The 13,448-nt window shown below is 38.7% G+C and overlaps 1 protein-coding gene across 2 annotated transcripts in view; it reads right to left on the bottom strand.

Annotated features, from left to right (window-relative positions):
• reln (reelin) overlaps positions 1 to 13,448 on the bottom strand; it is a 400,453-nt gene that overhangs the window by 43,490 nt on the left and 343,515 nt on the right. For both annotated transcript variants that reach the window (XM_058387966.1, XM_058387967.1), the window contains exons 39-50: positions 7,923 to 8,091; positions 7,724 to 7,826; positions 7,339 to 7,565; positions 7,030 to 7,253; positions 6,662 to 6,812; positions 5,208 to 5,466; positions 4,676 to 4,925; positions 4,430 to 4,598; positions 4,193 to 4,333; positions 1,170 to 1,347; positions 619 to 812; positions 126 to 385 (exon numbers count right to left, since the gene is read on the bottom strand). In XM_058387966.1, coding sequence (XP_058243949.1) covers positions 126 to 385; positions 619 to 812; positions 1,170 to 1,347; positions 4,193 to 4,333; positions 4,430 to 4,598; positions 4,676 to 4,925; positions 5,208 to 5,466; positions 6,662 to 6,812; positions 7,030 to 7,253; positions 7,339 to 7,565; positions 7,724 to 7,826; positions 7,923 to 8,091 — 2,325 coding nt within the window. The remainder of the gene's footprint in view (positions 1 to 125; positions 386 to 618; positions 813 to 1,169; positions 1,348 to 4,192; positions 4,334 to 4,429; positions 4,599 to 4,675; positions 4,926 to 5,207; positions 5,467 to 6,661; positions 6,813 to 7,029; positions 7,254 to 7,338; positions 7,566 to 7,723; positions 7,827 to 7,922; positions 8,092 to 13,448) is intronic.

Genomic DNA, 13,448 nt, shown 5'->3' with positions numbered 1-13,448 from the left:
TTGAATTATTATAATGCAAAAATACATGATGTGATTTACCTTTCTTGAATTTCTATACATTCATCCACAAAAATCATAGTTGAAGGCCCGTATTGCATGTTTTTAAAAATATGCATATGTCATACCTCTTCTGTTGCTGCTCATTTCATCTTGGCTTACTGTCCTAATGTGGCCAAACAGTGTTCCATCAGCTGGAGATCTCTCATGACTGGGTAATGCAGCTGTGACAAATGTGTCTGAGATCTGAATATGTGTATCTGAGCCAGAAATTAGCACATTGTCTAGTGCCCAGTCTGCACGGTCTGCTCCATCATGCTGTGGCTGCCACCAGCGGAGCTGCACTCCTACTGCCTGGGCAGTAGGGGGCAACAGTACATTCACAAACCTGTGGAAGTTAATGCTAATATCACAATTTTGATAGTAAAAGAATAAATAAAGAAGTAATCATTTTCAATAAACACTGCTGACTTCAGCAGAATTGCTTAAGCAATGAAATAAAACAAAGGAAACTATAATATGCCCTTATAATATTTAACAGACCAAGCTTTGATATTTTCATTGTGTCAACATTATGGTGATCATGATAAAGGCCTTCCAGACATGAGCAGTTAGTCATACCCTGGCTTGCTGTATTGATCATAGTTTATCTCTGTCAGTAAACTCCAGCTGATGCCTCCCGTCAGACTGAACTCCAATAAAACACTTTGGTTCCGGCTGGTAGGGGGTGCCATGCAGCCATACATGAAGTAGAACTGTACAAATTCAGCGTTGGTCAAGTTCAAATCCACAGTTACCAGCTGACGAGTGCAGAGCTGTTCAAAAAAATAGTTAAATATCTAAATAAACTTCCCTAATTCAACTACTAATTTGATCATATAGATAATAATCAATAATATTTTTTTGCAGTTGCTGAGATTTTTTACATCTAAAGATAAGTATAGACTTTTCAGACTAACAGGAGAGTTACAAATATTATTTTACAATTAATAATTGATTTTATGGCATTAGCAATCATGTCTGTAAATTGTATTTAAATATTCTCACTTTTAAACTGTATAAAAATTAGGCATATAATCACATTGTAGTAATTCAAAAACACCAAGAAACTAGTAAAATAGTTAGAAAAACTCACCAGACAAAACCAGACAATATTCAAATGGTTTTCTTACCCCACTAAAGTGCAGTGCTCTACCTGAAGCTACAGACCCACACACTGTACTCAGTTTTCCACCAGTTAATAGACGCCAGTAACTGGGGGAGGGTGCACGACTAAAGCTGTCCTTTACCTGGGACAAGAGGGGCAATATGGCTTCGTCACAGAACCCACCTCCCCATTCTGGGTCACACCTAAAAGACAGAAAGAGAAACTCTAGTATATACTAAATACCAGTGGTGGACCGTCAGGGCCAGCAAAGCCTTCTCTGCTGGCCTAAACAGCAGTAATCTGAATCACTGACTTGCATTTTAATATAGTTAATATATAACATGAATATGTATTAAATTATTCCCAGTAGTCTATTCTCTACATTTCATAGTTTTTCTCTTGGTTGCGCTGCTTCCAGTAGTGTATATTTATGATAAGAGTATTTATCCAATCATATTTCAGCCAGTGGCTGACATCATGTGTCGCCCAGCCCTAAGGCCTTCAGAATCAATAGTGCAAGTGCTTGCAGCTTAAAATAAGTGGCAATGAAACTGTTCCATTAACCAATCAGATTTCAAGTTGGCATCACTGGGGCCATCTAGCAGGCATACGATTATGTCAGCAATTTCCCGTCCTTTGATTGGATAATTGGAGTAATCAGAGGCAGCGACCCGCCCATATACATTGGTTCTATATTCTCTGCATCTCATTTCGGATGCTGCGTCCTCCGGAGATTGCAGTTTGCTGCATACGGCATCAAGAATGTCTTTTTTTGAGAAAAGTAACCGTAATAAAATTGTCTATTCCTTGTGAGGTATGAAATACTTGCTACAGCAGGGGGCAGAGCTTTCTCTTTCAAAGCCCCAAAGTTATGGAACAGCCTTCCAATTAGTGTTCGGGATTCAGACACAGTCTCAATGTTTAAATCTAGGCTGATGACACATTTGTTTAGTCAAGCTTTTAATGTATAGTTTTCTTGGGTAAAGGAGCAGATCTGGAAGGTTCATGGTCATAGAATGTTTGGTGTACTGGGATGTGTTGGATGCTGTCATCTTACCACCCTCACAAGTCGCTCAGGTTTGCTGACTGTGAAGTGGTTGGATGCTTTATGTCCCGGGAAGCCTTCATGTCTGTGACCTTCTGGCTCTCCCTTTTAGTTATGCTGTCATAGCTAGTCTTGCCGGAGTCCCTGCCTGCACTTTACACATAATTCTACTTTGTCTTTAAGCATCACATGATCAGAAATTTAATATCTTTCTCTTTCTCTCTCTACCTTCTCTGTCGAGCTATACACCCCACTCCTGAGCTCCCAGTGTTTGCCAGTTTCCAGTGCGACCGCTGCCCTACCCCTGGTCGGAGTCTCACCACTTGATGGTGCCCACTGTTGCTGTGGATGGATCTGTGTGGACCAGGAGACAGCCATGGACAGAGCCACTTGGAGACTTTCACACCATCACAGATATGCCACAGATAAGAACTAGTGTTTATAATGACCTTAGAAACTACACTGACCTAATAGTTCCTCATGGGTCATTGATTGCTGTTGTAGAAAGGACATTAATCAGCTACAGTTACATTATTTTCTGTTTAGTGTCACCCAAATGAGGATGGGTTCCCTTCTGAGCCTGGTTCCTCTCAAGGTTTCTTCCTTTCCATCCCAGGGAGTTTTTCCTTGCCACCATTGCCACAGGCTTGCTCATTAGGGATAAAATAAAATACTCTAACTATAGAATTTAATAATTTATTCTTATTTATAGTTAATTAGTTATTTTTTATTATTATTTTTCATTTTCCCCTCCCCTTTCTCTGTTTTCTTCTTTTGTAAAGCTGCTTTGAGACAATGTTCATTGTAAAAGGCGCTATACAAAATAAACTGAATTGAATTGAAATACTGTAGCCTAATTTCTTTTTTACTTTGCTATTTAACTGTTGATTAGTATCTATTGCTGTGGTGTCCAGGTGCGATTCTAGAATTTTCATTTAAGGGGGGCTCAGCACCCAATGAGTGTATAATAGTAAAAAATAAATAAAATAAATGTTTGACTAACAGGGTAGGATGGTAAACTTATTGCAGCATTCCACTGTATTGCATAGATGTGTATAACATTTGAGTACTGAACAAGCCAAATACGAGTCTTCCTGATCTCTCACACACACACTTGATCAAGCTGAAAGACGGGGAGGAGCCGAAGTCTGCCGCCATTTTCATATGAAATTTAAAGGGGACTGAGGCGATCACCAATTTGTGTACAGTTTATCAAGAATCGCAGAATTTTAGGAGGGCTGAGTAGAAAATGGCCTAGCGATGCCCATGGTGGCATCACAATGATGGTATAGTTGTGGATTCAGGAAGGACACCAGTGAAGGCCTAGATCTCAAATGCACGGTCCGCAAATGCTAAATACTGTAAATATAAAATGCACTAGGTAGTCTAGACGTATAGAGTGTTCTACAGATTTTTCCATATAGAATTTGGTATATAGTCCGGAGATCTTGAGTTTGAATTCCAGTGTTGCCACAGACATCAGTGGTCAAGAGTCCAAGACAAAGTTTGCAGTGCTCTCTGGGTGGGAGGTATGGCATGCTCATTTACCCTAGCAACACTAACCAATTGTGGTGATCTGGGAACTCATTCATGAGGAAGACATGAGGCATGAGGATTTACTCCGTGTTATGCCACCTCATGATGCGGCATGAGCAGCAGCTCAAAAAGTGACAGTTAGCTTATGGTATGTTTCGTGAAGGAACCTAAGTGGTATTTGGAACTGACCAAGATTAATTTATGTAGAAAAAGAAAAAAGGGAATCATAAATGCAAACATGCAGTATGCATGCCCTTTAATTAAATATACTTACTCAAATGCATTCTGGCTGGGATACACACTGGGTGAGACAGCTGATAATCGCAGACCATCTTGCACACTTATTTACGACTAGGGGCAACTTTAGTGTAGCAAATCTTACTTGTATGTTTTGTACGGAGAAAACAGAGACTCAATATACAATACAATCTTTAAATACAAGTTTCACTGTGAATGTATTCACTTACACACAAGAATTCTGCTTGCAGAGGCCATGACCAGAGCACATTTCAGGACAGCCATCTCCAATGTAGACATTGTCCAAAGCCCAGGTTTGCTGCTTGTCAAATGGAGTTTGCTGAAGCCATCGGAAACGTGTAGCTTGAGACCTGAGAAACACAGACTGGGTATTTATTGTGCAGGGCTAGTTAAAAGTAACCATAAAATACAAATGGTAAATGGAGTATATTACAATATAATTTTACCTTGCATAAGCTGGGATGGGTAAAGTAACTCTGCCCCATTTGTTGTAGGTGTCTGACACTAATATTCTTTGAAGTGTATAGGAGGAACAATCTGGATTTGTGGGTAAACAGTCTCTTAAGAGAGGTTTCCAAGTAAGTCCAAGATCAAGAGAGTACTCTAATTCCACCGCTGTGCAAACATAAGCATGCATGTTAGTAAACAAATTGCACAGAATATGAATAGTATATGAAGTCTGACTCACTTACAATAGCAGGAGGAGGTGACAGAGCAGGAAGCAGAGAAGTCAAATTGGATCAAGGCATCCTGTCCTACACTGATATCAGTGGTGACAGCAAAGCGAGTGTTAGACTTTTCAATAAATGCAAAGGCATTGCCATCAGAGCCACACACAGGCATACGTGTGCCACCAGGATGAAGAAGCCACAAACGTTCATCTGTGGTAGAGAAGTTATCCTCTAGAGGGCCCCAGCTACTGGCACTGCCACCTACCACCAACTTAACACACAAAACAGAATCATAAATTTAAGATGATATCAGGTACTTTTACTGCAGTTGATTTCTATCATAGTGCTTATAATGTTGTTATAATGTATTTCATTTATAAGTTGTTTTTAACATGAGATAAGTAATGAGATTGTGTAATGAGAGGTTTTGAGAAAAAAGTAAGCCACTTATATAATTTATTATATATTGTGTTTATATATCGTTTTATAAGTCTAAAACATAAATGTAGAACTTAACAGACAAGTACTTTGTATTAGGTTGGAATCACTTTACCTTATCAATGACCCAGGGACTGTGGACGTATCCATTTTCAGATGGCTGCCACCAACGTAGGCGAGTTTCAGTGGTGCGGGCTTGCAGTGGGATCTCTAGAGCGACAAGCTCAGCTTGATTACTGCTATTAGTGTAGAAGAATTTCTGTAGCAGGTTCCAGGATATCCCTCCATTCACTGAGAATTGCAGCAGCACAGGCTGGGAACGTGGGTCAGGGGAAGCTTTTCCACAACCCAAACGCAAAAAAAACTGTACAAACCTGTGTACAAATCAGTTGAAACAGTCAAGAACCTTTTCTTGACCCCTTAAAACTGACAGTATAAGCTGAATATATAGTGAGAGGAAATAATTATTTAGGCATCTATTTAATAAATAGTGCTTGTATGTATTTTATATTAAGACACATAGTCCCTGTTGAGTGAGTACTTAAACACGATACTGTCAAAATTGTAATGCTGAGACATATGCAAATGCAGGTGAAGCTTTAATGAAAAAATCCAAATCAACAAGCGATGTCAGGGTCAAACACATAGGCACTGGTCAATGGATCAGGAAACAGAACACAGTGGACATAGCAATAACACAGGTGAAAAGGTACATAAACTAGGTAAAATCAGAAGAGCATAAACAGTAAACAAAAGGCTTGGTAGTCAAGAAAAAAAGCATAAACTGAGTGCATAGATCCTGACTAGTGTGTGTGTGTGTGTGTGTGTGTGTGAGAGAGTCTCTATAAAAAGGGTTGCCTGGGTACACACATGATTAAGAAGAGCTGAGTGAGAGCAGTAGTCCTTTGATTGTGAATGAGGACGTGAATGTGTAGTGTGGGAAGTGAAGTCTGGTGCAACTGTTTGTAGGCTTTGGTGCATGTTTGGAAATTGAGTTCGAGGAATGTATTATTTAGTCAGAAAATCCAGCCTGGCCTTCATACAAGTCATAATAATACTTTATTAGATTTTAGACCATGTTTAATCAGCAAACAACATAGACCTGTTCTGATCTTTTCTTGCATTTTACATAGCAACTGGGATATACAGTCTTGCATGTTACTTACACATTACACTTCCTATGAACTCCTGTATGTATAGAACTTGTGAGGTTCAGCCATCCAACAAAGTTAAAAAAAAATATTTTGCTATCCATTAAAAGTGAAGTAAATTTGTATGGGGAAAAAGACAGAATATATGCACTTGGAAGCAGTGATTGATTTTAGGAGTTCATGCATGGCAATCAACCTAAGAGAGAGAGCTTTTCTTCACAGTACTATTTTTTTCCATTTGGATCCAGAGAGAGCAAACAGGCTGGTAATTTCTCTTTGATGAATATACCCAACTTAAGTACTTGTGGTTGCTGTAAAAATATTCTAATGAGGGTGTGCCCCTTGTGGACGCAAGGTACCTACATGTCCAAGTGTCTTCAGTTAAATTTTATTCTGTTAGTAAATAGGTCTTACTTACCTGGCATTAGACAGATCCATGTCTATAGTTTCCAACATGCGTAATCCATCTTCATTGAAGAACATGTGGTTTCCACTAGCCATGATGCCACATTTCCTAGAGGGCTTTCCTCCACTCACCAGTTTGAAATTCTTGGATTCAGAAGTATCATCTTTGACAAATAAAAATGTTTCAAACTCCACAGTACAATAGTGCCTATTGTAATTTTCTAGAACTGTATAACTGTATAAATAAAATTATTTGGATTTGAACAATAATGCTAATCATGATGCTTATCAGCTTATAAGCATCCAGAACAATCACACTACAATGAAATTTCACTGGTGCAATCCATGACATTTTGTGCAAACATGTGTACTCCTCTATACCTTCAAAGTCTTCTTTCAGGAAGTCTGGATTTTGCACATCTGCAACAGAGCAGTTTGGGCCAGAATAACCATGGTCACACTTGCAGTGAGTGCCCCTCACACATTTTCCATGGCCATTACACATATTTTGACATGGAGGTCCAATAAAAACATTGTCGAGGGCCCAGGTTGGAGGTGTCATGCCAGCCAAATAGAACCCTTGGTACCAACGAAACTGCACAGATCTGCAAGATAGTGAGTGTAACTTTCTAGGCCCTGTTGTAGCATGCAAATAGGACAATGCTCTCTTTGATAATTTGTTTTCCTCACCCACAGAGATGCAGTTTACCAACATGAATCACCTCCCTCCTCCAGCCCTGAAGTGTGCCAGGGTAGTAGATGCTGGCCGGATGGAGTTCATTTGAGCAAAGAGCATTTGGTATAGGACCGCCTGTACACAATGGAACTAAAAGGTGCCATGTGACCCCAAAGTTGCGGGAGAACTCCAGGCGCACAGAATTTAATGAAGAGCTCATTGCTGTACAGCCCACGTTTATCTGTTGATGAGAATATGAGCATTTATAATATTTAACAAATTATGAGGGACTACAAAATACTTAGAGTGGTTATAAGAGTTAATTATTATGATAACACTTAAGAAAAATATCCATTTCTAAAATGTTTTAAGCTTGTAATTCTTATTCTGTGAATATACCTCAAACTGGAGAACTGTGTTCTCATTGACATCAATATTTCTAGTGGTGATGGAATGTTCTCCCAGTTCACTAGACATAAATACCAAGGCTGAGTCATCCTCTCTGTACATAGAATAAACAGTTATTACCAAAGTAGAAACAAAATTGTACAAAATGTTTTCAAAATTGTAAAATCTACATTTTCACAGTGATACTCACAGTCCTGATTTCTGGTAAAGACAGTAGTGGTCAATGTTGCCCCCTGGATAGAATAGCCAGTTCGACTCCTGAAGCCCACTGTCAAAACTCTCTGAGAGAATTGGAAAACCGTTCAAAGAGTGGCCATCAATGATAAGATCATCAATGACCCACACCTCCTCCTTTTTGCCTGTAAAGTGTATGTAAAAGTTCATTCTTACTAAGTGATACATGTTAACATGTGACATGTTTTACATGTGATTCTTTGAGCTTAACCCTTGTGTGGTCTTAGAATTCTGTACACTCCCTTTGTTCTAAGGGTCAGAAATGACCCACCTTCACTTAAGTAACCCACCTCTAAAGTAAAGCAGCTAAATTTAATTTCAATCCTCAAAACTATTCTATATCTCATATATACTACATCTCATTAACCTTATCAAACTCTATTAATGTCTAGGGTTTCCCTCCTCAGTGTGCAGTATTTTATCAATATTTAATCAGTGGCCACCACTTGTTTTTTAACTAAAATACATGTTTATTTTTTCTACTGCTGAAGGTACCTACATAGGTGTAAAAGATTTTTGGCAAGACTAACTATAATAACAGCAGCCTGACTACAAATACAACTACAATATCTACCAACATTTTGGCAACATATCTGACATAATTAGCACATGTGGGACAGTAGGACAGTGTCTGCATATGGACTTTGCAGATATATTTTTTACACATCAAGCACATAATGTTTGTATTACAGTCCTTTTTGGGGGAATGGTATTGGCATCTCCTCCTCTTGCCTGCCCCAGCTACAGCCTCACATATAACAGAAGAAGAGTCAGCACCCTGAACAGCTTCAACTGCTCTGCTCCTTCTTTCCCAGGACTCCTTAGCCCATCTGTCAAATCAAGTACAACCCACATCCCTTCTCTGAGGCTTCTCTGGGCCTCCACTGGTCAGCCTCCCTGTGAACACTTCCAAGCATAGCTGGATTGTGCATCACAGGCCACCCATATCCTGTCCTGGTTGCCATATATTAAAGTAGACCATGATAATTTACTGTTCTTTGTCAGCTTATGGGATTTCTTCTTCATCTGAAGATATGGGATCATTCTCTAAGACACCTGAAGTAATCAGATCTGCAACTTTCTGGGCACTGAAACTAGCAGTCATGATTTTGGCAAAAAAGACAACTAGGGAGTCATGCATGGGGTCATGGAAGGAAGATGAGAGAGAGTTCAATCAGTATCACACAATCTTAGATTCCTATTGTATGTGTGTGTGTGTGTGTGTGTGTGTGTTGGAGTGTGCATGTGTGTGCCAGTGTGTGTCTGTGATGTGTCTGTAGTTTCTGTTGTATATAAATGGTTTTATAGCTGGCCTGTCAAAATTGACCACTAAGGCATTCATTGTACCTTAGCTGTATAAAGCCTTCATGAAAATAGAAAATGGTTACTTTTTTCTAATGTTACTTTGTTCTAATATCTAATGTCATTTTAGGAAAAGTAATCAAATTTCAAGTTGAAAAAACATAATTTATGCTTTTTTCTGCTGTTAAAATGGTCACGGGTCATTTTTGGCCCTTAAGACAGCACAAGTGTTAAACATGTGGGCCTTTATTTTTTAAGATAAATTTAATTTTGTAACACAAAACAATAACATTTTTTTCTTTCATTCTAAAAAAAGTTTCAAATACAGAACAATAGCAATTAATACTTGGTCTGCTGTTACAATAACACTAAACAATGCATACTGTCACTTTCACCAAACATGAGACAATTTCACTTAAACATGTGTAACATCCCAACAATCAATGCCCACAACAGACTGACCAAGGAAACCCTCACCCTGGGTCAAAGTCAAAGTCAAGTTCAAAGTCACTTCCGGGGTCATAGTGATTTTCAGGTTTTCTGCAGGGACATACAAACGGCATGCGTGCCATGCTCGACGCAAAGTATTGTCCCTCTGTGACTTATTCAGCCTTGTTATTCACTGTATTTTTGATCCACGTGTATGACCTCATTTTGTTTTCTTGCTGTTTGATTTCTGGTTTTGTGATTCGGTTTTGTTTAGTCGTGTTATTGCCTTTCTGGTATTCTGAATGTTTCCAAATGCGCTTTCGGTTTCATTTTCTGCCTTATGATTTAGATGTGTTTGCTGAGCATCAAAGCTGAATATGGATCCTAGTTCTACGATATCTGGAAGTTCAATACAGAATACTTCACCTGACATGGATCCAGCAGACATCGCTCAGCTCCAGGCTATTGTTGCACACCAAGGGGAAATGCTTCGGGCCTACCAAGAACAACTAACGGTGCTGCAGACTGCCTACAAGCAGTTACCTTAGAACCAACTGGAAGCACAGGCCCAAGCCGCACTCCTTCTCTGACCGGCAGTGAGTCAGTTCAAATGGTGCTTCCTAAAAAATTTGATGGTTCAGCAGATTGTTCCCAGGGCTTCTTAAGACAGTGCGATATTTTCTTCGCTCACCAACCCGACCTGTTAAGCTAAGGCCAAGACCACATCCACTCACCTTACCCAGCACTTTTCTTGCAAATGTATGGCCTTTGGCAAACAAGATGGAAGAACTTCGACTTTGTTTTACCAACAACAGAAGATTAACATACTGCAACATCCTAATCTTTACAGAGACATGGCTGAACAGTGGCGTTCCTGATAGTGCTATAGACCAGAGCTGAATAAGATCTGTAGTGGAAATTTTAACAAGTAACATAGATGAACAGGTAACCCTTTAGGAACTTTGGTGTGTGTGTTTGTGTGTGTGTAAAGAAGATGTTAACCAGGTGGATGTCAGTACCAGGAGTGACTCTACTCGCGGAATGCAAGAACATCGTATATCTTGTCTTTCTATATGCTATAGCTCCTTTTATGGAAGTGAGATGTACCATTCTACAAGAGTTTCGTGCTGTTGGTCACATATACATTTGGTTTAGGATGCACCTAAAAGTTCTATATAAGATGGACTAGTGAAAGAGGGCTTTGCCTCTCCGCTGTGTAATTTTATTGCACTGTGTTTGAGATGCCTTTTGCCTCGGCAAAATAAAAATTCCTTTCTTATCTCTTTGCTTTAACTTTCACCATTGTGTCCGTGTGTAGTTTGTTAATTATTTCAAGTCAGAGTGCAGACTTGCCACCACAGATCATTGTGAGAAACCAGTACCCCCTACCTCTAATAGCTAATGTTTTTGAAGGAGATACAATCTTCAACAAACAGGACCTTTGCAATGCTTACCACGGAGTCCATATCAGGAAGGATGATGAGTGGAAAACTACTTTTAAAACCCCCAGTTGCCATTAATTATGCCTTTTGGATTCAATAAAGCCCCAGCAGTCTTCAGCAGGATTTTTTTAACAAATTTATTTTTGTATGCTTGGAGGACATTCAAATCTTCTGATCTCTCAATGAGCATGTGTCCCATGTCCACTAGGTTTCCAAGCAATAATCTTTAAGTAAAACCAGAAAAATGCCACTTTCATTCCTCTGAGTTTTCTTGGTTTTGTCATCAAAAAGGGGAGTCTCCAGCTAGACCCTAAGAAGATTACAGCAGTTTGTGACTAGCCAGAACCTAGGTCCTGACTTTAATCAAAGATTTAAACCTCAGATATTTAGCTTGGTTTGCTCTTAATTGTTGAAGTGAGAGGTATCACCATGGTGAGATCCAGAGTTCTCTGAGGCCTTCAGAAAGAAGATGCTTATGTCTGGTAAGGGATATAAAAAGATCTCAAAAGAATTTTTAATCAGCCATTCCATTGTCCAGAAAATCATTTACAAGTGAAGTACATTTAAAACTGCCAACATGGCAAGCATCGTCCAAGCAAATTCGCCCCCAAGTGCAGACCACAAGATGCTAAAAGAGATCTCCAAAAACACTAAAATATTATCATGGGACCTACAGAAAGCTTTTGCTACAGTTTATGCCAAAGTGCATGAATCTACAATCAGAACTTTAATTATGGGTGGTGTGCAAGAACACAACTTTAATTATGGGAGGTGTGCAAGAAGGAAACCATTGCTGTCTAAAAATAGATGAGAGCAAGACTGAAGTTTCTCAAAGAGCACAGAGATGAAGGCCAAGACTTTTGGAATAATGTGCTTCAGACAGAGGTGTCTAAAATTGAACTATTTGGACACCAAAACAGGGCATGTTTGCATTTCAACATTCCAGCATTTCAGCAAATGAACTTCATACCAATGTCCTAATATTTTCACATGACTGTATATATATGTAACTTTGTATATTTATATACGTTTAAGCATTCTTACTTTGCAGCATTTTTTCACACCTGCCTAAAACCAATGCTATTGTCAAATATTTCATATGGCTAGCATCACAATTGATTTGGATTGTTGCTGTGTGCATAATTTGACCCTAGGACATCAACCATTCCAGACAAACCTGGAATAATATAGGGGAGGAGAAAGAGTAAAAAACAAACAAACATTAAATTAGGATGAGATATGACCTTCATTTTGACTGTGGCAATTCTTGTAGAGAAACCTTGAGATTATAGCATCTTTCAAGATTATGAACATTCACAGCAATACTTCAAAATAAAAACTTACAGTAAGTTATAACCTGTAATCCTGTTAATTCCACATCTCATCTGGAATTTTTAATATTAAAATCCAGATAAATCATTGATATTTTAATAGAGATGAGGGTATGGAAGTTTTTATATATTTTGTCTGCATTAAAGCTGACTTATCTCAGTGCATTTTATACATTGGTCTCTGTAGAACATTTCAAAGTTAATTACAAAATTAAATTAATCCAACATTGACAGGCCCACAAGGTCCCAAATTTCCTGGCAAAGCTAAGGAGACAAATTCCTAACACAAAAACAAATTCCTTGTACATGTAAAACTCACAGTACTTGGCAATTAAGGTGATTGTGATTCTGACACATACAGAGGCCCACTACAGGTCATGAAATAAGGAATACTATTAGTCTAAAAATCTGTTTTTGGGAAGTAATATAGTAAGAAAAACATACAGACGACTCAATATATTTTTAAGCAAATTGTTGAAATCAAAGGGAAGTTCCTTTCACCATGTAGGTGCCAAAAGGTGTCAAAGAAAATTTTTGATGTATATCTTCCTTGTACCACCTCTTTCAGGGTTTAAGGAAGACATGCATCAAACCCCTTCTCTGTTGTGGCACCTAGATGCTGGAAAGAACTTCCCTTAGATATGCAGATGAGTCACTGGTCAGTAGTTTTGCTGGAATTAAGTTTTAGCTGAGGAGCTGACATCCATTATGAGATGTCTACAAGAATTGATTTGAGTGTCATCTCCATAGCAGTGGTATGAAAAGCTTTGTAAGAATATGAGCTTTCAGAGCACTAGTGGTGGAGTTAACTAGTTAAAAAGTTAAAAAATGGTAAGCAAAAATGGGCAGGATAATGGTGAGAAATAAAGAAAAGGCAAAATTAATAGACAGGCATTTATTATAAATCAAGAAGAGTGAAAAGTTTGTCTTTATATTTGCAGATGGCTGGACCACCTCCCTATCCTCCTCCTGAACCAC

Source organism: Hemibagrus wyckioides, linkage group LG04, assembly GCF_019097595.1.
Source record: "Hemibagrus wyckioides isolate EC202008001 linkage group LG04, SWU_Hwy_1.0, whole genome shotgun sequence".
Classification (NCBI taxonomy): domain Eukaryota; kingdom Metazoa; phylum Chordata; class Actinopteri; order Siluriformes; family Bagridae; genus Hemibagrus; species Hemibagrus wyckioides.
Note: the sequence above shows the minus strand (reverse complement) of the source record. Positions and strands in the feature narration are given on the sequence as shown.